The sequence below is a fragment of the Schistocerca serialis genome, chromosome 1 (assembly GCF_023864345.2).
Source record: "Schistocerca serialis cubense isolate TAMUIC-IGC-003099 chromosome 1, iqSchSeri2.2, whole genome shotgun sequence".
Classification (NCBI taxonomy): Eukaryota; Metazoa; Arthropoda; class Insecta; order Orthoptera; family Acrididae; genus Schistocerca; species Schistocerca serialis.
In genome coordinates, this window is record NC_064638.1 from 1,072,915,494 (window position 1) to 1,072,941,293 (window position 25,800).

The 25,800-nt window shown below is 39.8% G+C and overlaps 1 protein-coding gene across 1 annotated transcript in view; it reads right to left on the reverse strand.

The window, feature by feature from the left end:
• LOC126415861 (uncharacterized) overlaps positions 1-25,800 on the reverse strand; it is a 76,256-nt gene that overhangs the window by 44,002 nt on the left and 6,454 nt on the right. Inside the window, exons 2-4 of the mRNA XM_050083462.1 lie at positions 9,280-9,374; positions 7,504-7,643; positions 7,343-7,418 (exon numbers count right to left, since the gene is read on the reverse strand). Coding sequence (XP_049939419.1) covers positions 7,343-7,418; positions 7,504-7,643; positions 9,280-9,374 — 311 coding nt within the window. The remainder of the gene's footprint in view (positions 1-7,342; positions 7,419-7,503; positions 7,644-9,279; positions 9,375-25,800) is intronic.

The following is a 25,800-nucleotide window of genomic DNA, read 5'->3' on the forward strand; positions in this document are numbered from 1 at the left end:
GGGTGGAAAATGTAACAAGTACAAGAAGAAAAGTTGCTACTCACTATATAGCTGAGATGTTGAGTCGCAGATAGGCACAATAAAAAGACCTTCACAATTAAAGCTTTAGGCCATTAAGGCCTTCGTCAACACTAGACACACATACGTGTCAACACACACACATTCACGCATGCATACGTGCACGCGCGCGCGCGCAGACACACACACACACACACACACACACACACACACACACACACACACATAACTCACACACACGACTGCAGTCTCAGGAAACTGAAACCACACTGCGAGCAGCAGCACCAGTGCATGATGGGAGTGGCGACTGGGTGGGGGTAAGGAGGAGGCTGAGCAGGGGAGGGGAAGGGGGGGGTAGTATGGTGGGTGGCAGACAGTGAAGTGCTGCAGGTCTGACAGAGGGCAGGGGATAGGTGGGTGGAGGGGGGGGGGAGGGGGTAATGGAAAAGGAGAGAAATAAAAAGACCAGGTGAAGTGTTGGAATGACGGCTGTGTAGTGCTGGAATAGGAACAGGGAAGAGGCTGGATGGGTGAGGACAGTCACTAATGGAGGTTGAGGCCAGGAGTGTTACAGGAACGTAGAATGTATTACAGGGAAAGTTCCCACCTGTGCAATTCAGAAAAACTGGTGTTGGTTGGGAGGATCCATATGGCACAGGCTGCGAAGCAGTCACTGAAATGAAGGATGCCATGTTTGGCGCATGTTCAGCAAGAGGGTGTTGTTTCTTGGCCACAGTTTGTTGGTGGCCATTCATGAGGACAGACAGCTTGTTGGTTATCATGCCTACATAGAATGCAGCACAGTGGTTGCAGCTTAGCTTGTAGACTACATGACTGCTATCATAGGTAGCCCTGCATTTGATTGGATAAGTGATGCCAGTGACCGGACTGGAGTAGGTGGTGGTTTGAGGATTTATGAGACAAGTCCTGCATCTAGCTCTATTACAGGGGTATGAGCCATTAGGTAAGGAATTGGGAGCAGGAGTTGTGTAAGAATGGACAAGTATATTGTGTAGGTTCATTGGACAGCAGAATGCCACTGTGGGAGAGGTGGGAAGGATAATGGGCAGGACATTTCTCATTCCAGGCATGACGAGAGGTAGTCAAAACCCTGCCGGATAAAGTGAGGTGGTGGGAGACTGGAAAGCTAAGGCACGGGAGATTTGTTTTACGGTCAGTGAAGGCTTCAGTGAGACCATAATTATCCTCCCAACCTTGTACAAAAACAAATCTCCCATGCCTTATATGTCTGTAATATACCTAGATGCAAGACCTGTCCCATACATCCTCCAACCACCATCTACTCCAGTCCAGTCACTAACCTCACCTATCCCATCCCAGGCAGGCCTACCTGTGAAATCAGTCATGTGGTCTACAAGCTCAGCTGGAACCACTGTGCTGCATAGTATGTAGGCATGACAACCAACAAGCTGTCTGCCCTCATAAATGGCCACCAACAAACCGTGGCTAAGAAACAAGTGGACCACCCTCTAACTTAACACACTGCCAAACATAACATCCTTCATTTCAATGACTGCTTCACAGCCTGTGCTGTTTGGATCCTCCTCAACAACACCAGCTTTTATGAATTGCGCAGGTGGGAACTTTCCCTGCAATACATCCTACGCTTCTGTAACCCTCCTGGCCTCAACCTTCGTTAGTCACTGTCCTCACCCATCCAGCCCCTTCCCTGTTCCCATTCCAGCACTAAACAGCCGTCATTCCACCACCACACCCTGTCTTTTTATTTCTCTACTTTTCCGCTACTTCCCGCCCCACCCAACTCCACCTCTCTCCTACCCTGTGTCTGACCTGCAGCCCTTCACTGTCTGCCACCTCCGCCATACTATCCCTTCCCCCCCACCCCCCCACCCTCTCCTGCCACAGCCTCCACCTTACCCCCATCCCACCCAATCGCCACTCCACTGCTGCTGCTGCTTGCAGTGCTGTTTCAGTTGCCTGAGACTGCAGTCATGTGTGTGAGTTACGCGCACGCGCATGTGTGTGTGTGTGTGTGTGTGTGTGTGTGTGTGTGTGTGTGTGTGTGTGTGTGCGTGCGTGCGTGCCTAGTGTTGACGAAGGCCTTAATGGCTGGAAGCTTTAATTGTGAGTCTTTTTGTTGTGCCTATCTGCGACTCAGCATCTCTGCTATATGGTGAGAAGCAACTTTCCTTCTCATTATTGTTATATTCTGTCCTGTATTTCCCATTGTATCTAAACAGGATTTGATGACAGCATACACTGTTGAGCCAAAACATTATAAACATTTGTTAAATAGTGTTCTGGTCCACTTTTCAAACTTAATACAGCAGCAATTCTGCTTGGCATGGATTCTACTAGACCAGAGGTAGGTGGCACGTGATATCTACACACAGGTCACATGATTACTGAAAGTTATAGGATGGTGGTTTGTGGGTATGCAGCTGGCGCCTGAAATGTTTTACAATGTGTACAGATCGGGGGCATTGGCTGGCGAAGACATCAATGTGAGTTCCCTATCATGCTTCTCAAAACCACAGTAGCATGATTCTGTCATTGTAAATGGACAATTATCCTGCTGGAAGCTATCACTGCCATTGGAGAAGATTTCAAGCTCGAAGGGATGCAGGTGGTCTGCAATAATGTACATGTAGTTCACTGCTGTCATGGTGCTTCAATTACTATCTCAGATCCCATGGAAACCTAACTCAGTGCACCCAATAGGATGATTCTGTTGTCACTGGCCTGCATCTGTGGCCTCTGATCTATAGCACAGTAGTATGACAGAGCACACGTCCGCATCCATTGTACGCAGTTCCGTACAGATCGGAGAAGTGATCACTATGGTACGATTCATTTTGGACCCATACACTACATTGGAATCAGGCAGTTTTTAATCTATGACATACCACCTTTTGGTGATGTTTTGTTTTGATGGACAATGAATATTGGGTAAAACGATTCCGAGTTTTTCTGTTCCAATGTCTTAATCATATGTTCACCTGAAGATGTGGCTTTTAGTGCCATGAAACTGGCATGATCCAGTAATAAAGGACTAAATACAGCTGAAGTGGTTATTAATACCAAAGATGAATACTCACAACCTTGGTTGCCCCACCTACATGGTTGTCTGCAGTAAATCACATGTGAACGCGCACTTGTTTACTTGACATTTAGCCATCAAGTGGAGTTACTAAATCACTTGCTACTTGACTAAGGTACTGGCTTACTGTGAGCCAGCCTTTACCAGAAGTTACAAGGCAGTAACCACTGTTCCAAGCCAACACAGGATGCCTGTCCTGTTGGGCCAGTGGGTGATTTTCCTACCTACTCCAGACAAGTGCAGAGGGCGGGTATGCTAGTCGTTGGGAGCTGCAACATTAGCAGGATAATGGAGCCCCCCATGGAAATATACACAGGTCGGGAATGAATGCCAGTGTGCACTTGGTGGTTTGTTGAGAGGTCTCCTACGAGACATGGAGGAGTCTCTGTTTGCAGTTATTGAGTTCAATGATTGCAGCGGCTGCAAATCATGGCTCATGCAAGCACAAATGATGTCTGTCACTTGGATTCTGTTCATCCTCAGTTCCTGCAGGTGGATGGCTGATTTTGTGAAGACAGTTAACATCACATGCATGGTGCAGGTTAAGCTTGCTATTTGTTGCATTGTATTCAGGGTGAATCATGGTCCTCTGATTTGGAGCAACGTGGAAGGTTTGTAACCAGAGGCTCAGATGATTCTGCGATACCACTGGCTGCAAATTTCTCAACTTCCGCTATCGGGTGGAGAGTTGTGGGTTCCCCTTAAGAGGTCTCTCATGCACCACATCAGGAAGCAGCTAGTAGGCTATTGGCATATGTGGCATGAGCATGGGAGTTTTTTTTTAGGTTAGAGGAATTGTCTCTTGAGATCAGAGATGAACTGTGTGGTTAAGATACATCAGCCACATTCTTCTCAAAATACCCTCGTTCCTACAGATCAGAAATAGAAAAGGTTGACACAATATTCATAAAATACAGGAGAATCTATGGTAAAGTGCCAGAATTAGTATTCCTTATTGAAAGTTATACTGCCCAGATAATATTAGTAACAGACAAATTAGTTGAAACCAGAAGTGAATGGGAATGAAATTCTAAAGTCAGAATGGAATATTTATTGTATGGATAGGTTAGTCGCCAATAGCAGCGACACTTTATTCCAATAAAGAACTCAATAGCATTGGAGAGGTTATCAAGGATTCCAAAGAAGAATTAATCTGAGTGAAGGTAAACATAAAAAACTGGTCAAAATACTCTTATAAACCACCTGGATTAGGACCTGTAGCAGCAGAGCACTTCAGAGAGAACTTGCATTATTTTGTGAACAAGTTTCCTGCTCATGCTGTTGTAATAGGGAGAGACCAACTCGCCAGATACAGAATGTACGAGTCATGCTATTAAAACTGGTGTCAGAGACGGGATTCGTGTGACATTATTCTGAATGTCTTGTACGAAAATTACTTTGAACAGATAGTCACAGAGCCAACTCGAGAAAGTAACATCTTAGACCTATTAGCAATAAACAGGCCAGAACTTATGAATTAATTAATGCAAAGGAGGATATCAGTGACCATAAGGTTATGATAGTATCTATGGCCATGGGTATTACCGGACCTTGGGGGTAACAATCTCTTAGTGTCACCCTCCGGTAAATCTGCGTCCTTGAGAAGCAACCTCGTCTTGTTCTCCACATTCTTTGTAGTGTCAACGCTGATCTTCCGGTAGGAATCGTCATTTAGCAGGCTCTGCATCTTATCAGTGTAGTCCTTATGGGAGACAACAACTGTAGCATTGCCTTTGTCAGCCGGTAAGACAACAATTTCAGACTGCTCCCTCAGATCACGAATGGCCACCCTCTCTTTACTGGTGATATTTGACTTCATCGGCTTGGATTTCGTCAATGCACGACAAGTTTCACGACATATTTCCTCAGCTGATTCAGGCGGAAGTTGAGCTACAACCTTTCAACAGCACTAACAATTTCTGCGACCTTGTTATCCCAAGGTCCAGTACTGCCTAGACCATATGGACTCCCGAAGGTTCACAAAGAGGGGGTACCATTACGCCCCATTGTCAGCAACATCAGGGCACCTACATATTTCTTGGCCAAATACCTGACGGGAATATTAATTCCTTATGTGGGTAAATGCCCTCATCACATCCGTAATTCCATGGATTTTGTTAAACGCCTTGATATCTTCAGGTTGGATGAGTCAGATATCATGGTGAGTTTTGACGTCGTTTCCTTGTTTACGAGGGTACCCCTGTGAGAGTCACTAGAATTGATTAGTCAGAAGTTTGACGAGAAGACCACTGAACTTTTTAGGCATGTCTTGACTTCCACGTATTTTCTTTTTAATGGAGAATACTATGAACAAACGGAGGGAGTCGCCATGGGTAGCCCACTCTCACCGGTGGTAGCAAATTTGTACATGGAGAACTTTGTAGGAGAAAGCCCTGTCGTCATCCGAATGGAAACCTACTTGCTTTTTCCGTTACGTGGACGACACGTTCGTCATCTGGCCACATGGTATGGATAAACTCCTTGACTTCATCTAAACTCCATACACCCCAACATCAAATTCACTATGGAGACTGAAACGGAGGGTAAATTACCTTTCCTTGACGTCTTGGTCAAGAGAAGGGCTGACGACACCCTAGGTCATGGGGTGAATCGGAAGACAACGCACACTGATCTGTATTTGCACGCAGACAGCTGCCACCTCCCTTCACAGAGGAATGGGGTACTTAAAACTCTAGTACATAGGGCGCGCACTATCTCTGACGCAGAGAATCTACCCCAGAAATTGGAACATCTGAGAACTGTATTTCGAAAAAATGGGTACTCAGAGTGGCAGATTCAACGTTCTCTCCGCCCAACCACTACAGCACAACCTGTGACGATGGATGAAATCACGAGGGAGGAGGTAGGCACTGCGTTTATTCCATATACAGGCACACTCTCGGGGAAAATCACCCTAATTTTGAAGAAACACCGGGTCGGAACTGTGTTTTGTCCTCCGAATAAAACTCGTGCACTGGTGAGGAGCACCAAAGATGACCTTGGTTTGAGGAAGGCCGGCGTGTACCAGATTCCGTGTCAATGTGGCAAGTCGTATATTGGTCAGACGATGCGTACCGTCGAGGATCGACGCCGTGAACACCAGAGGCACACTCGACTGATATATCCGAGCAAGTCGGCGATCGCTGAGCATTGTTTGTCAGAAAATCACGCTATGGAGTATGAACGCACGAGGATTCTGGTACAGACGTCGAGATACTGGGACAGCGTTGTTAGAGAGGCCATCAAAATTCGCACCAATGACGACCTCATAAACCGTAACTGTGGCTATAATCTTAGCAAGGCTTGGGAACCAGCGATTGGGTTAAGCAACAGTAAATCGAGCAAACGTATAGTTGTGACGACCACGGTGGACAGAGCCATCACTCTGACGTTATCTCAGACGCCGTCGCAATCTGTTCCATCGCGCGACCGTGGTGCAGGGTGCAGACAGCGGAGGGAGCGCGCCGCGGGCGGAGGGTATTTAAATCTGCCGCCGCCACGACTGAACCCAGTTCCCACTGAGCATCCATAGCATACGGATCTCCGTGCCGGCACATTCACAGGAGCTCAGTCCGTCAGTTCACCTGATGATGGCGACATGTATGATCGCCGAAATATTGTGCCCGTAGGACACTGTAGACCGGCAGTACACCCGTGGATATTTTGATTATCAAATACGCCGGGAGAAACTCAAGAATCACAAGGGTTATGTTATTTGACACAGAATCATTTATCCAAACTGAAAATGGGAACACTGTCTGATGTCTAACATGAAAAGCATTTCTGTTCAAATTCTAAGGATACACCATCAAACAAGTCAAAGAACATAATAACAAAATGACAATGAGACAGATAAAATTAGAAAAACTCAGGCTCGTGAAGAGGCACACAAGGAGAAGCTCACAAGCTGCCTATAAAATTCACAACATTTATCATGACAAAAGGTGTTCATCAGAAGATTGTATAAATACAGCACCTGAAAACAAATTCCCTTCATTTTCACATTCAGTTATTGATATAAGGAATAAGCCTAACATGTAACTCAACATCTATTTTTAATTGTATCTTTCCTAGTTTCTACAAGTTGTTGACATCTACTACATCAAGGATGCATGTCTACTACAGCTGAAGCTATAAGGGAACCACACACTGTGACTGCTAATATCAGCAAAGAAAATAAAGCTTATGTAACAATATTTAGACACACAGTTAAAATGCCTAATATATATCTATTCTACATACCTCTCTACTTCTTATTTCACCACTTTTTCCATCATAAAATTGATTAAATATTTTCAATTTGGATTCTATGTGTGACCTGTAACATAAAAATATTACAAAACATTCTTGTAAATATCAAAATGGAAGCATTCCTGCAACTTTCTGTATAAGTAGTAAATTACCTGGGTAGATTTGGTCCACCAGATCGATTCTCTACCTTTCCAAAACTTGTATGAGATTCCACACGAGTTCCATGCCCAAACAGTTGTGGTCCAAATAAAGCTCCATAACAGGGCACATGGCAGTATGGTACTCCTTTATGCTGAACAGAAGATGTTCACCATAAGGAATGTCAAAAACAAAATTATGTGAAGAAAGTCATAAATTATTACTACCAATAATTAATCAAAAAGGGCTGAAATTTATGGATTTCCACTTACCAATAACATTTTCCCTCCTGCAAAAACAAGGAATCTCACAAAAATGTGAAAAACAGTCAAGATGGTTCTGAATGATTAGGCAATCAACTTAGTCATAATAAAAAAAATTAAGTTTACACAATAAGGGCAGACCACAGTGATGAACTGGCTTATTTACACTCACCAGCATTTATCTATCACTGTCTTGATTATTTGGCATGAATATTCAAGTTACCCATTGTATTTTAGTTCCTAATTGAAAACGTTTCCGCAGGTTAATTTCACAGTGTTTGAGTGTTCTCACTGTCACTGAGAGAATATTTTTCTAAATGACATTTTTAGCTTTCTTGTAATTTTTTACTCATAAAAGCTATTACGTTTAGCACTCAAAATATTTATTCCTTTAATTTTTTGATAGTTTCTTCACCCAGAACAGCCAACACTATCCCACGACAACAATAAACCTCTCATTTGTGACTCATACTTTTCTCTCTCTCCTCCTTTGCCACACGATGTTTGTATTTTACAGTTCCCCCATTCCCTTTCTGCTTCTATATCACTGCTCATTACAGTTGGTCTATCTCTCATCGCTTCCCCATCTGTTTATGTTACATAGCATTCACATCACGACTCAAAACTTCGTAATCTGCATACAAACCATCATTTCTTTTAATTAACTGCATGTAATGCTTTTTATGTCATTCTAATTTTCTCAAAGAGATTTCCCAACAGTACTTGCCCTTTACCTTTATAATTTCTTACCTCAGAAGGATTTTGTTGAAATCAAATCTGTAAGTCCTACGTTTTCCTACAGTATTTTCTTCATACTCTGATTCTCGTATAGTGTTTCAATACCTTATTTCTTGATGCATTTCCCACATATTCTCTGCTTATCCATAGAATTTTAATTTGAATGCTTTTAAATCTCTGACACTGGCCAAATTAATCCTTGTTACTCCCCAACATTCCACTTCACTTTCTTTTTCTGCCCACTTCCTCTCTGTCGCGTACATGGTCAGAGAGTTCACTGCAAGTGCCTTCCGACCACTGTCAGAATTCTGTTTTCTTCAGCAATGGAATAGTCTTTTGGATGTCTTGTATTGTTGCAACTGTGGTGTAAATTTGTTGCTAAATGAGCCATGAGTGCGAACTTGTTCTGAAGAATCTGTGCCTCATTTGTGAAACATTTACAGCTTAACTACTGGGAAAAATCAGTTCAGAAATTATTTATACCATTCCAAACTGCAAAGTAAGATATTTAATTTAGCATGTTCACCAAGAATTAGACATACAGCAATCTCAAAAAATTACATCTTACACTTAAGTATTAACTTACAAGTTGTTATTTTTGAAGTTCCTCTATAAAGATAAACATGAGAAGCACTGAGAGACTAACTGTATAAAACATGGAAATGGTTGTAAGTTATTTATCTCTATGCATCAGTTTCATATGCCATACAGTTATAAAATGTCTAAAGCATAACTAATCAAATGAAATCACAATGTGCAAAACATCCCAATTTATTTTAAGAAACTTACCTCAGCATGCTGACCCGGATTTAAACGCTTGCCACATTCTTCACATCTCAGGCACTCTGGATGCCAGTCATATCCCAATGACTGCTTCCGTTCAGCTGTTAAAATTGGAAATTGTTTTTATGAACAAGACATAGTACACAGTACTATTTATAGCATCATGCAAGAAACAGCTTCCGCTAAACCTTATGTGTATCGCAACTAACATGCAAATAAAAGAGAAATAGTGTAACAAGGGGGAAATTAATCCAATGGGCACTCAATATGAATTTCACAAGGAATCACTGCCAGTGGAGCAGGTCATACCAGTAGCAATCAAAAGCACAGATTACAGACAGCTGGAAATTTTCACCCATATATGCACCAAGAACATCTCTTGACTGGGAAAGCTCATTTCTTTTCAGAGACTGGTGAAAGTACTGAAGAAAACTAATCCCATAACTTCTGAAATTTTCTCAGAGTACTTGACCTTCTACTAATAATTTTTGGGTTTGCAGCTGGAACACATCAACATTCTGCCATGATATTTCGGCCTAGAGACATCTGGCCACCTTCAGGTAAGTAGACAGCTACTGTAGAGTCCAGGTGCATTCACAGTATTTATGCCAAATCTCACGCATGCAAAATATGCTGGTATCTTTCGGCACATGCATCAGATGATGGCACGCGTGGGACAGTAGAGTTGTGTGTGCTGCCCTCGGTGGTGGAAGCGAAACATGATCTAACTATTGAGTATCAAATGACCCTGGATAAATTCAATTAATGAAATCCAATTTTTAACCAGTTGAAAGCTGATGTCGCAATTTATAAGGTTATCGGCTAGACGTATTTCCACCAATTGTTTGATTACTAAATCCCAAAAACTGGAAACTGGAGCTAAAATTTTTGTTCTATTGTATTCCACTGAGTGTCACATGCAAATACAGTGTTCTGCTACTGCTGGTTTTGACAGTTGCTGAAGACGGGTGTATCTTTCATGTTCTGTACAATGCTCCTGGATAGTTCGTGTCGTCTGGCCTATATATGCAGCACACTCACAGGGAATTGTGTAAATGCTCGTCTTTTTCAGATGTAAGTCATCTTCTGGATTCAACCATGGCCAGGCTCTTCACTAGTAGATGAAAGGTAACATTGATTTTATTTTTCCTAAGCAATCTACCTATTTTAGAAAACACATTCCCAGCATATGGAAGGAACGCAGTTGATTTATAGTTGTCATCGGTGTCCTCAGTTCATTGCTTCTTGTTGTTATAGTTGTGCATGGCCTTCCTTATTTAGTGTTAAGTGTAGCCATTCTCTTTAAAAACCTTCTCCAACTGTTCTAATTCTGCGTGGAGGTTTTCATTGCCCAATATTACATGCACCTGATGTATTAAGGTACTGAGAATACTGGCAGTTCGTGAAGGGTGATGGCAGCTAGATGCCTGGAGGTATAGATCTGTGTGTGTGGGTTTTCTGAACGCAGAATGTCCCAATGACCCATCATTCTTGCAATGTACCAGCATGTCTAGAAAAGGTACAGCCTCATCTTTCTGAGTCTCCATCATAATCTTAATGTTCTCATGTAATGAGTTTAAGTGACATTGAATTTATCCAGTTCTTGTCTGCTATGAGGTCAAACAGCCAAATTATCATCTACATAATGCCAGATAACCATGGGCTTTAAAACAGCAGACTCAAATGTTTTCTCCTCAATGTCCTCCATAAAAAAATTAGGACCTCTAGGACGTTGTATGGAGGACTATGAGGGGAAAGCACTTGAGTCTGCTCTTTCAAAGCCCACAGTTATCTGGCGTTTTGTAGCTGATACTTTTGTTGTGTGGCTTCATACCATACAAGAACTAGAGAAATTCCTTTGTCACTTAAATTCATTACATGAGACCATTATGTTTATGATGGAGATTGAGAAAGATGGGACTTTACCCTTGACCTTACCCTTTCTAGACATGCTAGTATGCCATAAGAATGACGAGTCATTGGGACATTCTGTGTACAGAAAACACACACACACAGATCTATAATCACACTGCACAAACTACCAGTGTTCTTAATACCTTAAGGTACAGTTGCATGTAATATCACACAATGAAATCCTCCATGCAGAATTAGAACACCTGGTGAAGATTTTTAAAGAGAATGGCTACACTTCATGCCAAATAAGAGAGGTCATGCACAGCTATAATAACAAGAAACAATGAACTGAAAATAATGATGATGACTTTAAATCAAATGTGTTCCTTCCATATGCCGGGAATGTGTCTTTCAAAATAGGCAGATTGCTTAGGACAAATAAAATGAAAGTTATCTTCTATCCAACAACGAAGAGCTTTGCCCTGGTTAGATCCGTTAAAAATGACTTACAACTGAAAAAAGCGGATGTTTACAAAATACCCTGTGAGTGTGGTGCTACATATATAAGCCAGACAACACGATCTGTCCTGGAGCATTATACAGGACACAAAAGATACATCCGTCTCCGGCAACTGTCAAAATCTGCAGTAGCTGAACACTGGGACAATCAATAGAATACAATAGAACAAAAATTTTAGATCCAGTTTCCAGTTTTTGGGATTCAGTAATCAAAGAATTGGTGGAAATACATCTTGCCGATAATCTTATAAACTGCGACAACGGCTTTCAACTGCATAAAATTGGAATCTTATAATTAAAACTATCCAGTCACAGATTAGATTAGATTTAAGTTAGATTAGACTCAGTTTTCGTTCCATAGACCCAAAAAATGAAATGATTCTTGTGACTGTGGAACATGTCAGAAAGTATAACACAAAAAATGGAAATGCCGTGTGGCTAGGGCCTCCCGTTGAGTAGACCATTCGCCTGGTGCAAGTCTTTGAAGTTGACACCACTTCAGCGACTTGCGGGTCAATGGGGATGAAATGACGATGATAAGGACAACACAACACCCACTCCCTGAGCAGAGAAAATATCTGACCCAGCCGGGAATCGAACCCGGACCGTTAGGTATGACATTCCGTCAAGCTGACCACTCAGCTACCAGGGGCGGACAGTATAACATAAAAAAAACCTAAACATTTGAATATAATACTCTGATCATTTGTCAGGAGATTGTCAAATTAGGTGAATACAATACAATAAACTGAAACAGCTAATATTTACAGAATTAATATGCTGTCAGAATGAAAATTTTTAAGCACAACGTTCATCATACATTAAATACCTAATCTTGACTGTTGTGACCAATGAAAAAATTTTAAGCACAATGTTCATCATACACAAAATACCTAATCTTGACTGTTATTACCAACTGCTGTCAAAACTGAAATCTAACAGACATTTTTACTTATGCTGGCCTAACCGTCTCTGTTAAGATATTCATCTATAGAGTAGAAGGAGTTGCCTATGAAAAAGTCTTTCAAACTCTGTTTGAACCGTGCTTTATCTGAAACCAAGTTTTTAATGGTTGTTGTCAATTTATTGAAAATGTGTGTTCCTGAATATTGGACCCCCTTTTGGACCAAGGTAAGTGATTTTAGGTCTTCATGTAGATTGTTCTTATTCCTAGTATTGACACTATGTATTGAGCTATTGGCTGGAAATAGATACATAATTACTTGCAACAAATTCCATTAAGGAATAAATATACTGAGAAGCAGTGGTTAGAATACAAAGTTTCTTGAACAGGTTTCTACACGATGTTCTTGAATTTACACCACAAATGGTTCTTATTACATGCTTTTGCACACTAAAAACTTCTGCACGGTTTGATGTGTTACCCCAGAATATGATACCACATGACATAATAGAACGAAAGTTAGAAAATTATGCAAGTTATTTTATATATTTACATCTCCTACATCTGACGGTATCACTGCAAATACGGACTTGTTTAGGCGCTTAATCAATTATGTGGTATGCCCTTGCCAACTGAATTTGTTATCAAGTTGTAATCCCAGAAATTTAACACTGTCAACCTCTTCGGCCTGCATGTCTTTATATGATATACACATGCTGGAATGAAATCTCATACAGTTCTGAACTGCATTGGGTGCACCTTTTCAAAGTTTAATGACAGTGAAATAGCTTTAAACCATTTATTAAAGTCATTGAAAATTTGATTAGCAGCTATTTTTAAATCTGTACTTTGACTTGCTACTTATTGCAATGTTTGTATCATCTGTAAACAAAACAAACCTAGCAACTGGCAATGTAACAGATGAGAGGTCATTAACATACACAAGAAAAAGCAATGGGCCAAACACACAACCTTGAGGAACACCCCATGTAATTAAACTCCCAATCAGATGAAGACTGACTGCTTACTGCACAGGTATTTCACAGCGACACGCTTTGTTTCCTGTTAGTTAGAGAAGACTCAAATCATTTCGCAGCACTGCTGGTGACACCATAATATTCTAATTTACTTATTATTATCTAATGAATTAAGTACATTCTCACTGTAAGTGTAAATAGCTTTATCTATATCAGAACTCTTAAGAAATCCAAACAGTAACTTTGGCGATATATTACTTGCAGTCAGATGCTTAAGGAGACACTTGAACACAACCTTTTCAAATATTTTTGATAAAGACAGCAAAAGTGAAATTGGTCGATAGTCTGATGGTATCTCTTTACCCCCTTCTTGTCAAGAGGCTTAACTTCAACATATTTTAGCCAGTCTGGAAGTGTTCCACTGGTAAGAGACTGATTACACAAATAACTTAAGACAGAACTCAACTAACTTCATTGATATGACTTCATTGATATGTTGTCACACCCATTAGAATACTTAGATTTTAAGAATTTTATGATGGATGCTACTTCTTTGGGAGACGTGAGTGTCATTTCCATCTTATGGAATTTTTTTTTTTTAAGACTGGTCCGAGATACTCCATTCCACTGTTCACCGAACCTGATAATCCCAAGCTGTTAGTAACAGAAATGAAGTACAACACTAGTGCAACACTACATGCACTTGTTACCAAAGTCTCATTTATTTTTAGAGCTAAAATGACAGGGTCATTCAATACTCTATGATTAGATTCATCTTTCACTTTCACCACCGAGGGTAGTACACACAAATGTACTGTCCCATGCATGTCATCACCTGACACATTTGCCAAAAGATGCCAGCACATTTCGCACATGCGAGATTCAGCATAAATACCGTGAATGCACCTAGACTCTTCGGTAGTTGTCTACTCATCTGAAGGAGGCTGCACATCTGCGGGCTGAAATATCATGGCACAATGTCGACGGGAATCGGCTGCACACCCGAAAATTATTTGAAGAAAAAAAACTAATCTCATTTATGGTGTCTCAGCAAAGCAATCAACTTGCCGCACTGTTCCAAAGAATCAGAAAGATTTCTTACGCCTGGAGATCAGCACAGAGAGTAAACCCAAGGCTTCATCAATTTTTCAGCAAGCTAGGCTGTAGATTTCTTAACCCATGTTATAGAGCGGAAATGTATCACATAACCCTAGAAATGTCTAGTGGGCGCTTTAGGAAATGACTGCTTGGATGTCATTATATATGTAGATATACTTTTTTTATTTTGTTCTAGGCATGAGATACCAGACAAAAGATCAATAGCTCAGAAAATGGTTATTAAAATCTGTCAAATATGAAGACTGAGTATAATAGAGCATTCATAACAAATTCTCTCAACTCACTTCCCCCTGAGAAAGCAGTTGCTCTTACACTGAACCACAAAGTACAAAGTAGGGAAAATTTTCAGCATGTGGAACATACATAAAATTGATTAGACTTCTCTGGAAATGGAATGTTTGTATCAACAAGCACAAGATATTAGGTTTAACAAAGACCAAAATAAATTCAGCTGGAACTTGATACTGACAACAGCAACCAGCAGTAGTTTTTTTTTTTAGTTTGGTTGATTTCATGTTCGATGTATCATTTGCAGGACAAATTGTAATTATGTGGAATGAGTAGTGGATTATTTACAACAAACTTCATGAGCAAGTAAATATACTGTGAAGCAGTACTCAACAGCCTAATTCCTTAAACAGGTATCTGTCAGACGATTGTGGATGAGCACCACATATTACACTTCAGCATATTTTTGAGCAATGAAGACCTCTTTTCTTAAAGATGAGTTACTGCAGAACATTATACCATATGACTTTACTGAATAAAAATATGCTAAATACTTGACCTTACCAATTTGTCTCTTCCCAAGATTTGCAACTACTTTAAGAGCAAATGTGACTGACTACCTTGTTTTAGGAGTTCCAAAATGTGCTTTTTCCAGTTTAAATCCTCATCAACATATAAACTTAAGAATTTCGAAGTTTCCACCCCATTTACTATTTCCTTACACTTATGACTGTTGTAGTACCTCTAGGTGTGTAAAACTGAATATTTAAACTTTAAAATTGAGGGTAAGAACATTCACAGAAAACCACTCAATGGTATGTTTATCATGTCTTTTGTTGCTGTATGTATACTTGGACTGATTAAATACTAGCGTCATCCACAAAAAGAACTAATTCTGCTTGTTGCATATTGTGAACTTCAATTACTTGCTGGATGTTTCTACCATCTGGCTCATTAAGACACAAAGATCGTAGAATCTTCAACGACAGCCCAAATTCAAAGGTATAGAACTATACTGATCATCCATATGATCAGCACATCCATATGATCAGCATATACAAGGAGAAGCATTTTCCCTGTGTAACTCAGTATGTCAGTAAGTACCTGATAATACTGAAATATTGCGCCAAGAAGACCCAAAATCCCAGCAACATTCCTGGGAAGTGGTTTGTATCATCAGTGCTGCCTACACATTAGGACTCACATGATGCTGTTATAGCAATGAATGTCACCAAAAAGAAAAAGTAGGAAAGTATATCTCTTTGGTACAGCTGCTAACCAGTCACTAACATTTTTTCTATAAGGATGAATTAATATTCACATCAAATCCAATAAATGTAGAAGATCGTGGTCACAGCTAAAACACTAAACAAATTTTCCTTTGGAAAAATACATACCAAATAGTGTACACAATGATCCCATCACCACATGTATGTTTAGCCACCACACACACACACACACACACACACACACACACACACACACACACATACCCACAAATGAGAGGTGCTGAAATAAACATTCCGAATGTTGAAAAGTAACTTAGGCTACTCAAACTGAATGAGGGACTAGGTCCGGAGAGAACTTCTATTAGATTTCACTTCATTTTGTGACTAGTTTCTTAGTTATTTATCAAGAACACCTCAGGCAGTAAATAGTCCCACATAAGTGGAAACAAGTGCTGACCACCTCCATTTATAACTGGATCACCATCACCAATGTTCATTCATTGTAGGATTGTACATAGAAAGATAAAGTTGTCATGAATTTGAACGCCAGACTGACCAACATAGTGTTTTATCGTGCATAATCCTATTGGAGGCATGGTCAAGTCAGCAAAAGAAGATCCCCGACAGTTGCAGTGGGCTTGGTGCAGCTGCTTCAGGCATCTACCTTAACCAATTACTTCACATGATTTTTTGTACATCTCTATGGCAACACCTCAGTGTTGTTGCAACTCTAAAGGCGACTACTGTTTTCATCTGCAACCATAAGCACTTTTCAGTAGAAAAGCTCTTACAGTGCTGCCAGTTGTCAGGGATCTTCTTCTGCTGACTCTACTCTAGTGTGCCTTTGCCTTCCACTGACGTATAGTTGAATGTACAATCTGAATGATGGTGCAGCTTCACGTTAACAAATCATTGTCAGAGTTGAAAAAAGCAACAATAGAAAAAAAGGAGTTGGACTGACTGGTGACCAAATGCATTTGTAGTCCAGTGTATACCCACTTAACAACAAGACACAACTACACTTCATCCAGACCACACTGTCAACTCAAACATTCTGGCATTCATGAAGGAAAATAAGGTACTTTTCAAGAATAGGGGCATATTAAGGAAAAACTAAACATATGAAACTAATTTCATTTTTCACACAATTTTTTGTAGATAGTGTATTACGGTAAACAGGTAGATTCAGTCTTCCTAACGTTCCAAATGGTCTATGACACAATACTTCCCTGTTGACTGACAATGAAGAAACAATCATATGATATTTCTTCAAAAACATTTAGTTGGCTGAAAGAGTCTTCGACAGATAGGACCCACTTTACTGAGCTGGGTAGCAAATGCCCAAAAAACAACTGTAACATTAGTAGTCCACCAGTTTTTCAGTTTCCAATATACCAGATAGTGTCAGAAGATAGTGTTTTCCCTTGCTAACTCTCTTTATATCAATAAATACAAGAGAATTGAAATTATGAATAGAAAAACTCCAACTGTATCCAACTGCTTGATTGGCAGTAAGCTTCGGGACCTTGTGATATCATTTACATCGTTAGGGGCAATGTGATGAAACTATAAACAATGTAATGCACATATGCAGTCTGTTGTAAAGAAGATGAAAGTAAAACTTGGATTTGTTTGCAGGCTATGCAAATTAATTTTAAAACATTCTCACTGAAAAACACAGGAAGGATGGAAAAATTACCCAAATACATAAAAATCTTGTTGAAGACAGAGAGACAGATGTAAATGAAACTCGCACCTCATATATTGAAAAACATAGCCGTTCTTTTGAAAGGAACAAAAAATGCACTTCTTCATCTAGTTCTGAGAGCCAGCCCAATATTCTACTATCAATGAAAGCCTCCATTCCATTGTTTTCTCCTTATTAATGCCTGTGTTTCTTTCCCTGTTCCATTCATAGAAGCAGTGTGGAGAAAGCTATTACCTATACAGCTCTGGAAACCCTTGAGCCTTGCACAATATGTATCATACGTGATGGAAGTGTTAGCTTTCAATCCACGAGCAAAATAGTTCCATAAACCTATCTCTGCAAGTTTTTATTGCCAAGCAGCTTCGTGCAAACAGAATGGTAAATAATGCACCAAAGTCAGCACACAAAAATCTGTTAACAGTTACCTAATAAAATGTACAGGGCTTAGGCAGTCAGTTCTGTGTCTCTAACTGATAATTTAACAGGAATTAAAGTGTTTTTTTTTTTTTTTTCAATCAGTCTTCTAACTAATTTGATGTGGCCTGCCACAAATTCCTCTCCTTTGTCAACTTTCTTATCTCAGAGTAGCAATGCAACCTCTGTCATCAGTTATTTGTTAGATGTACTCCAATCTCTGTTCTTTCTCTACAGTTTTTGCCCTCTACAGCTCCCTCTAGCACCATGGAAGTTGTTCCCCGAAGCCTTAACATGTGTCCTATAATCCAGTCCCCTTTTCTTGTCAGTGTTTTCCATATGTCCCATTCTTTGCTGATTCTGCTGAGAATCTCCTCATTCCTTACCTTATCAGTCCACCTGATTTTTAATATTTTTCTGTAGCACCACATTTCAAATGCTTTGATTCCCTAGTGTTCCAGTTTTCCTGTTGCCCATGATCCTCTATCATATACTGAGGTCCAAATGTATACTCTCAAAAATTTCTTCCTTAAATTAAGATCTATGTTTAATATTAGTGGTCTTCTCTTGGACTGGTATGGTCTTTTTGCCTTGCTTCATCTGTCATGGGATGTTTTGCTTCCAAGTTAGCAGAATTCCTTAATGTCATCTACTCACTGACCCCGATTTTGATGATAAATTTCTTGCAGGTCAACAAGTGCTGCAAAAGTGTCTTGATTTTTGTTCACTCTTGCTTCCATCATCAAGCACAATGTCAGGACTGCTTCTCTGGTGCCTTTAACTTACCTAAGGCCAAACTGACAGTCATCTAAGAGAGCCTCAATTTTCTTTTCTGTTCTTCTGTATATTATTCTCATCAGCAACATGGATGCATGAGATGTTAAGCTGATTGGGCAATAGTTCTCGCACTTATCAGCTCTTGCTATCTTCAGAAGTGTATGGATGATATTTTTCAGAGACCCTGATGGTATGCCACCAGTCTCATAGATTCTACATACCAACGTTGTTTTGGTGCCATTTCTCCCAATGATTTTAGAAATTCTGATGGAATGGTATCTATCCTTTCCACCCTATTTTATCTTAAGACTTCCAAAGTTCTTCAAATTCTGACTCTAATACTGGACACCCTCTCTCTTCCCTGTCAATTCCTGTTATCATAGAGGCCTTCAGTGCACTCTTTCCACCCAACCACTCTTTCCTCTGCATTTAACAGTGGAATCCCCATTGGACTCTTACAGTAGCCACCATTTCTTAGAATTTCAACACTGATTGTTTTGAATTTTCTATACGCTGAATAGTCCTTCTGACGAATATTTCTCTTTCTGTTTCTTGCACTCTTTTTCTGTTTCTTGTCTTTTTCCTACTGTTATTTTGTCTTGGCTTCCCTGCACTTCCTAGTTATTTCATTCCTAAGTGATTTATACTGCTACATCCCTGTCTTTCCCTGAACATTTTCGTACATCATTCTTTCATAGCTCAATTGAAGTACTACTTCTGTTACCCAAGGTTTCTTTGAAGTTACTTTTCTTGTGCCTACATTTGTCGTGATTGCTGTTTTTAGAAATGTTCACGTCTTGTCAACCGAACTGCTTACTGCGTTGCTCCTTATCATTATAGCCTCACGTCTGATAAACTTCTACATCTACACGAACATACTGTAAGTCACACTTAAGTGCCTGGCAAAGGGTTCGTCAAACCATCTTCACAACAATTCTCTATTATTCCAATCTCAAACAGCATGTGGGAAAAACGAACACGTATATCTTTCTGCGACAGCTCTGATTTCCTTTATTTTATTATGATGATCATTTCTCCCTATGTAAGCCGGCATAAACAAAATATTTTCACATTCCAAGGAGAAAATTGATGATTGAAATTTTAGATTCTGCTGCAATAAAAAACATCTTTGCTTTAATGGTGTCCACCCCAAATCCTGTATCATGTCAGTGACACTCTCTCCCCTATTTCGCATAATAGAAAACATGCTGCACTTCTTTGAACTTTCTCAATGTATCCTGAAAATCCTATCTGGTAGGAACCCTCAGACTACGCAGCAGTACTCCAAAAGAGGATGGACAAGTGTAGTGGAGGCAGTAGCTTTAGTAGATCTGTTACATTTTCTAAGTGTTCTGCCAATAAAATGAAGTCTTTGGTTTGCCTACCCCCACAACATTTTCTGTGTGTTCTTTGCAATTTAAATTGTTCATAATAGCAATTCCTAGATATTTAGTTGAATGAACGGCCTTTAGGTTTGACTTATTTAATGTGTAACTGAAGTTTAACAGATTCCTTTTAGTACTCACATGAATGACCTCACAATTTTCATTATTTAGGGTCAACTGCCAATTGTCGCACCATTCAGATATCTTTTCTAAATCGTTTTGCAATTCATTGTGATTTTCAGATGAGTTTACTAGACAATAAACAACAGCATAATCTGCAAACAACCAAAGATGGCTGTTCAGATTGTCTCCTAAATCATTTATATAGATTAGGAACAGCAGATGGCCTGTAACACTACCTTGGGTAATGCCAGAAATCAATTCTGTTTTACTCAAGGACTTTCTGTCAGTTACTACAAACTGTGGCCTCTCTGACAGGAAATCACGAATCCAGTCACATAACTGAGATGATATTCCAAAAGCATGCCATTTCACTACATGCTGCTTTGTGGTACAGTGTCAACATCCTTTTGGAAATCTAGAAATATGGAATCAATTTGAAAAGCCTTGTCAAAAGCGCTGAACACTTTATGTGTGTAAAGAGCTAATTGTTTTTCACAAGAATGATGTTTTCTAAATCCATGCTGACTGTGTGTCAACAGACCCATTCTCTCTGATGTAATTCATGATGTTACAAAATCCTGCTGTACATCGACATTAATGATATGGGCCTGTAATTTGGTGGATTATGCCTACTACCTTTCTTGAATATTGGTGTGAACTGTCTTTGGGTAGAGATCTTCCGTCGAGCAAGCAGTTGTATATGATTGTTATGTATGGAGCTATTGCATCAGCATACTCTGAAAGGAACCTACTTGGTGTACGGTCTGGACCAGAAGACTTGCTTTTATTAAGTGATTTTATTTGCTTCACTACTCCAAGGATGTTTGCTTCTAATTTACTCATGTTAACAGCTGTTCACGATACAAATTCTGGAATATTTACTTCATCTTCTTCATCTTCATCTTCCGGCATGCTCTGTTTATTAACTCTACTTTGGCAGCACTGTTGTCAATAGTATTTCCATTGCCATCATGCAGAGAAGGTATTGACTGTGTCTTGCCGCTAGCATACTTTACATATGACTAGAATCTCTTTGGATTTTCTGCCAGGTTTTGAGACAAAGTTTCATTGTGGAAACTACTATAAGCATCTTGCATTGACGTCTGTGCTAAATTTCAAGCTTCTGTAAAAGATTGCCAGTCTTGGAGATTTTGCATTCGTTTGAATTTGGCAAGTTTTTTTCATTGTTTCTGCAACAGTGTTCTGACCCATTTTGTGTACCAAGGGCGATCAGCTCCATCATTTGTTAATTTATTTAATAAAAATCTCTCAATTGCTGTCAATACTATTTCTCTGATCTCAAGCCACTTCCGATCAACACTCACACTTAATTTTGAAGGAGAGGAGATTGTCTCTCGGGATGGTGTAAAGTGATGTGTGTGTGTGTGTGTGTGGTTTTTTTTTTTTTTTTTTTTTTTTTTTTTAAAAATAGGTATATTTTAGTTTATTTTTGAGGTTTTGGGAGTTACAATATTCAATCTCGCTATGACAGCCCTGAGTTTCACTAATCCTGTATCCGGTTTGATGCTCATTATTAGCTCAGGATTATTTGTTGCTAATAGCTCAAGTGTGTTTTCACAACAGTTTACTATTCGCATGGGTTCATGAATTAATTGCTCAAAATAATTTTCATAGAACGCATTTAGCACAATTTTGGATGATGTTTTATGCATACCTCCACATTTATACATGTATTTTCGCCAACAAAGCAAGTTAAATTAAAGTCACCACCAACTATAACTGTATGTGTTGGGTGTATATTTGAAATTAAACTGAAGTTTTCTTTGAATCTTTCAGCAATTGTATCATCTGGGTCAGGAGGTCGGTAAAAAGATCGAATTACTATTTTATTACGGTTGCAAAGAATGACCTCTGCCTATACTGACTCACGGGAACTATCTGCTTCAATATCGCTACAACATTAACTACTTCTAACATCAATGAACATGCCACCATCAACTGTGTTTACCCTATCCTTTCGGAACACTGTTAAATTCTTCATAAAATTTTCAGCTGAACTTATCTCTGGCTTTAGCCACCAACTTTCAGTGCCTATAACAATTTGAGCATCGCTCCTTTCTATTAGCGCTTGGAGCACTGGTACTTTCCCAAAACAACTATGACAATTTACAACTGTTATACCAATGATTTTGTATCTGTATTCTTTCTATGTTCACGAGGCACACTTTGAGACTGAAGCCCTTTTTGTATTTCCCTGAGACCCTCTAATCTAAAAAACCACCCAGTCCACACGACACAGCCCTTGATACCCATGCAGCCGCCTCCTACTTGTAGTCAACTCCTGATAAATTCAGTGGAACCTGAAAACCAACCACCCCATGGCGCAAGTCAAGGACTTTGCAGCCTACACGGTCACAGAACCATCTAAGCCTCTGATTCAGACCCTCTACTCGGCTCTGTAGCAGAGTTACGCAATTGGTCCTGTTGACTACTCTGCAAATTGTGAGCCCTGGTTTCATCTCACAACCAAGACTGGCAGCCAGTCTTTAACAGTTCTGTTAGCTGCTTGAAACCAGAGAGAATCTCCTCTGATCCAAAGTAACACACATCATTAGTACTGAAGTGAGCCACCACCTGCAGATGGCTGCGCCCTGTGCTCTTCGTGGGATCTGGAAGGACCGTTTCCACACCTGGAATGGCTCCACCCGGTATGCACCCAGAGTACACATCAGCTTTCTTCCACTCCTTGGCAGCAATCTTCCTATGGGGCCTCACAATGTGCCTACACTAGAGCTCCCACCTACCAATAATCCCAACCTTCTGATCGCCCAGATCTTGCAGGCTGAGAGTTTCCCTCTGAAACAGGACAAGCAACTGCATCTGGCTGAGGGACAGTGACAGACACAGACAGCACCTGGAAGCTGTTTGTCAGACTAACCGGAGAGGCTTTATGTGCAACCCCTGGGAGGTCTTTTGCTGCCTGCCACACCCTGAGGTGGCCTCCCACTCGACCTTGGGTGAGTGTTCAATCTCAGTACAAACAGTAACTGGGCTTGCCAACAGTGTGGACAGATTGGTGAACTCAAGACTTCAAATGCATCTCATCCTTTCTTAGTACTTCAGTATGCCATTTCCTTGTACACTGATTCTTCCATACAATTCTCTTAAACTTCAGCCTACTCTTTATCATTAGTAAATCGTGATCTGGGTCTAATTCTGCTCATGGGTATGCCTTATAAATGAACATCTGATTTCAGAACCTCTGTTTGATGATGATTTAATCCAGCTGGAATCTTCTTGTGTCTCTGGGCTTTTTCCACATATACTTCAGGCTTTTGTGATTTTTAACAGTGAACTTGCTATTACTAACTGAAATCTACTGCAGAACTCAGTTTTTCTCCTCTCTCATCCCTACTACGAAGCTCATGTTCTTTTCTATTCCTTCCTCTAGAATAGTATTCCAGTCTCCCAAGACTATTGGAGTTTTATCCCCCTTTAGATACTGAATTATCCATTTAATAGTCCCACACACTTTCTCTATCACATCGTCTTCTGCTTGCGACTTCAGCATAAGTACCTGAACTATTGTTGTCAGCATTGATTTGCTGTTGAATCAGCTGAGAACAACCCTACCACTGAACTGCTCACAACAACGCGCAGTTTGCCATACCTTCTTACTCATAATGAAGTCAGCCCTTGTTATATCAGTTTCTCCTGCTGTTGATATTCATCAGATCAGAAATGCTCATCATCTTTCCATTTCACTTCCCTTATCCTCCACTATATTAAGATTGAGCCTTAGCATTTCCCTTTTCATGTCTTCCAGCTTCCTTGGCACATTCAAATTTCTCACACACCATAGAATGTTGCCCTTTCATTGGTTATCAATCTTTTTCTCATGGTCACCTCCCCCTTGGCAGTCCCTTCCTGGAGATCAGAATGGGGGACTAATTCAGAACCTTCTGCCAATAGAGGGATCATCATCACACTTTTTCAATTAAAGGCCACGTGACCTGTGGATACACCTTACACATCTTTAATGCAATGGTTTCCACTGTCTTCTGCATGCTCACACCACTGACCATTGCTGATTCATCCACCTTTGGTGGCAGTTTCCATCCCAAGAGCAAGAGAGTACCCTGAAATTCTGTCCACTCTTCTGCACTCTTTGAAGTCACATATATAAACAAACACTGGCTAAAATAGATACAATCATGTACTAATATGATTCAAGAGTTTGAAATGATAAGTAAGTTTTGCATAATTAATGATAAAAGAGGTGGAACATGCAAATATGTAAGAGCATGGCTTCATTCCAAAGAAATTAAATAAAAAAATGTGAGGAAAAAATTTTTGGATAGTGAATCTTTGAGTTACTTAAAATGATCATTTGTGGTGTGTGTGTGTGTGTGTGTGTGTGTGTGTGTGTGTGTGTGTGTGTGTGTGTGAGTGTGTCATTATCAGGTAATTTTCCTGCAAAACCTCGAAATGCCGCTAAATTAACTTAAATATCAGCTGCAGGATACAACTGTTCTTCGACATTTTAATAATAAAATTATCTGTATTGAACAACCGATCAACTGGTTCTTGTCTTATGACAGGAACTGTACATGAAGACACTACATGTATAAATGGGTCTGAAACAACAATTGACAAATTATATGTCAACGAGAACAAATGATAGTATATCACTGTAATAACAGACACTGAGTTCTCTGACTATAAGGCAGTCACACTGAGTTTAAATATTATATGCAATAAGAATCCAGTGATCAGTGATAAATAGGGAGAGAGAAAATTTAGTAATAATGGCAGCATATGGATTTTTAATCACACATTGAAAAATATAAATTAGACCATGGAATTAGGCTGTGATGTAGATAAAAAAAGATCATTTCTTGAAATGTTATAAGGATGCTCCAATTTCAATTCAATACACTGGTCTAAACTAAAATTAATGCAAACACTTGGGTACCCCAGGGAATAAGAAAATCAGGTGACACTAACAAAAAATAAACAAGCGTGTCAATAAGACTGACATGTTGAAATTAAATGTGAAATTTACAGAAAACTGTATAAGAAAGTTAAAACAGCAGCTGGAAAGCTTGATAATGATTCATATATCAGGAAAAATAGTAATAAAATAAAATCAACCCGGGAAGTATCATAGTAGATAAGAATATAGACAAAAAAGTTATTAGTAGAATTGAAGGTAAGGACCCACTGTAGATAGCCAAGACATTCAACAATTATTACATAAATATAGCAATAAACAAAGTTCAAAATAAATGTAGTTCCAACACAAATGACTCACTCTATCCTACAACTG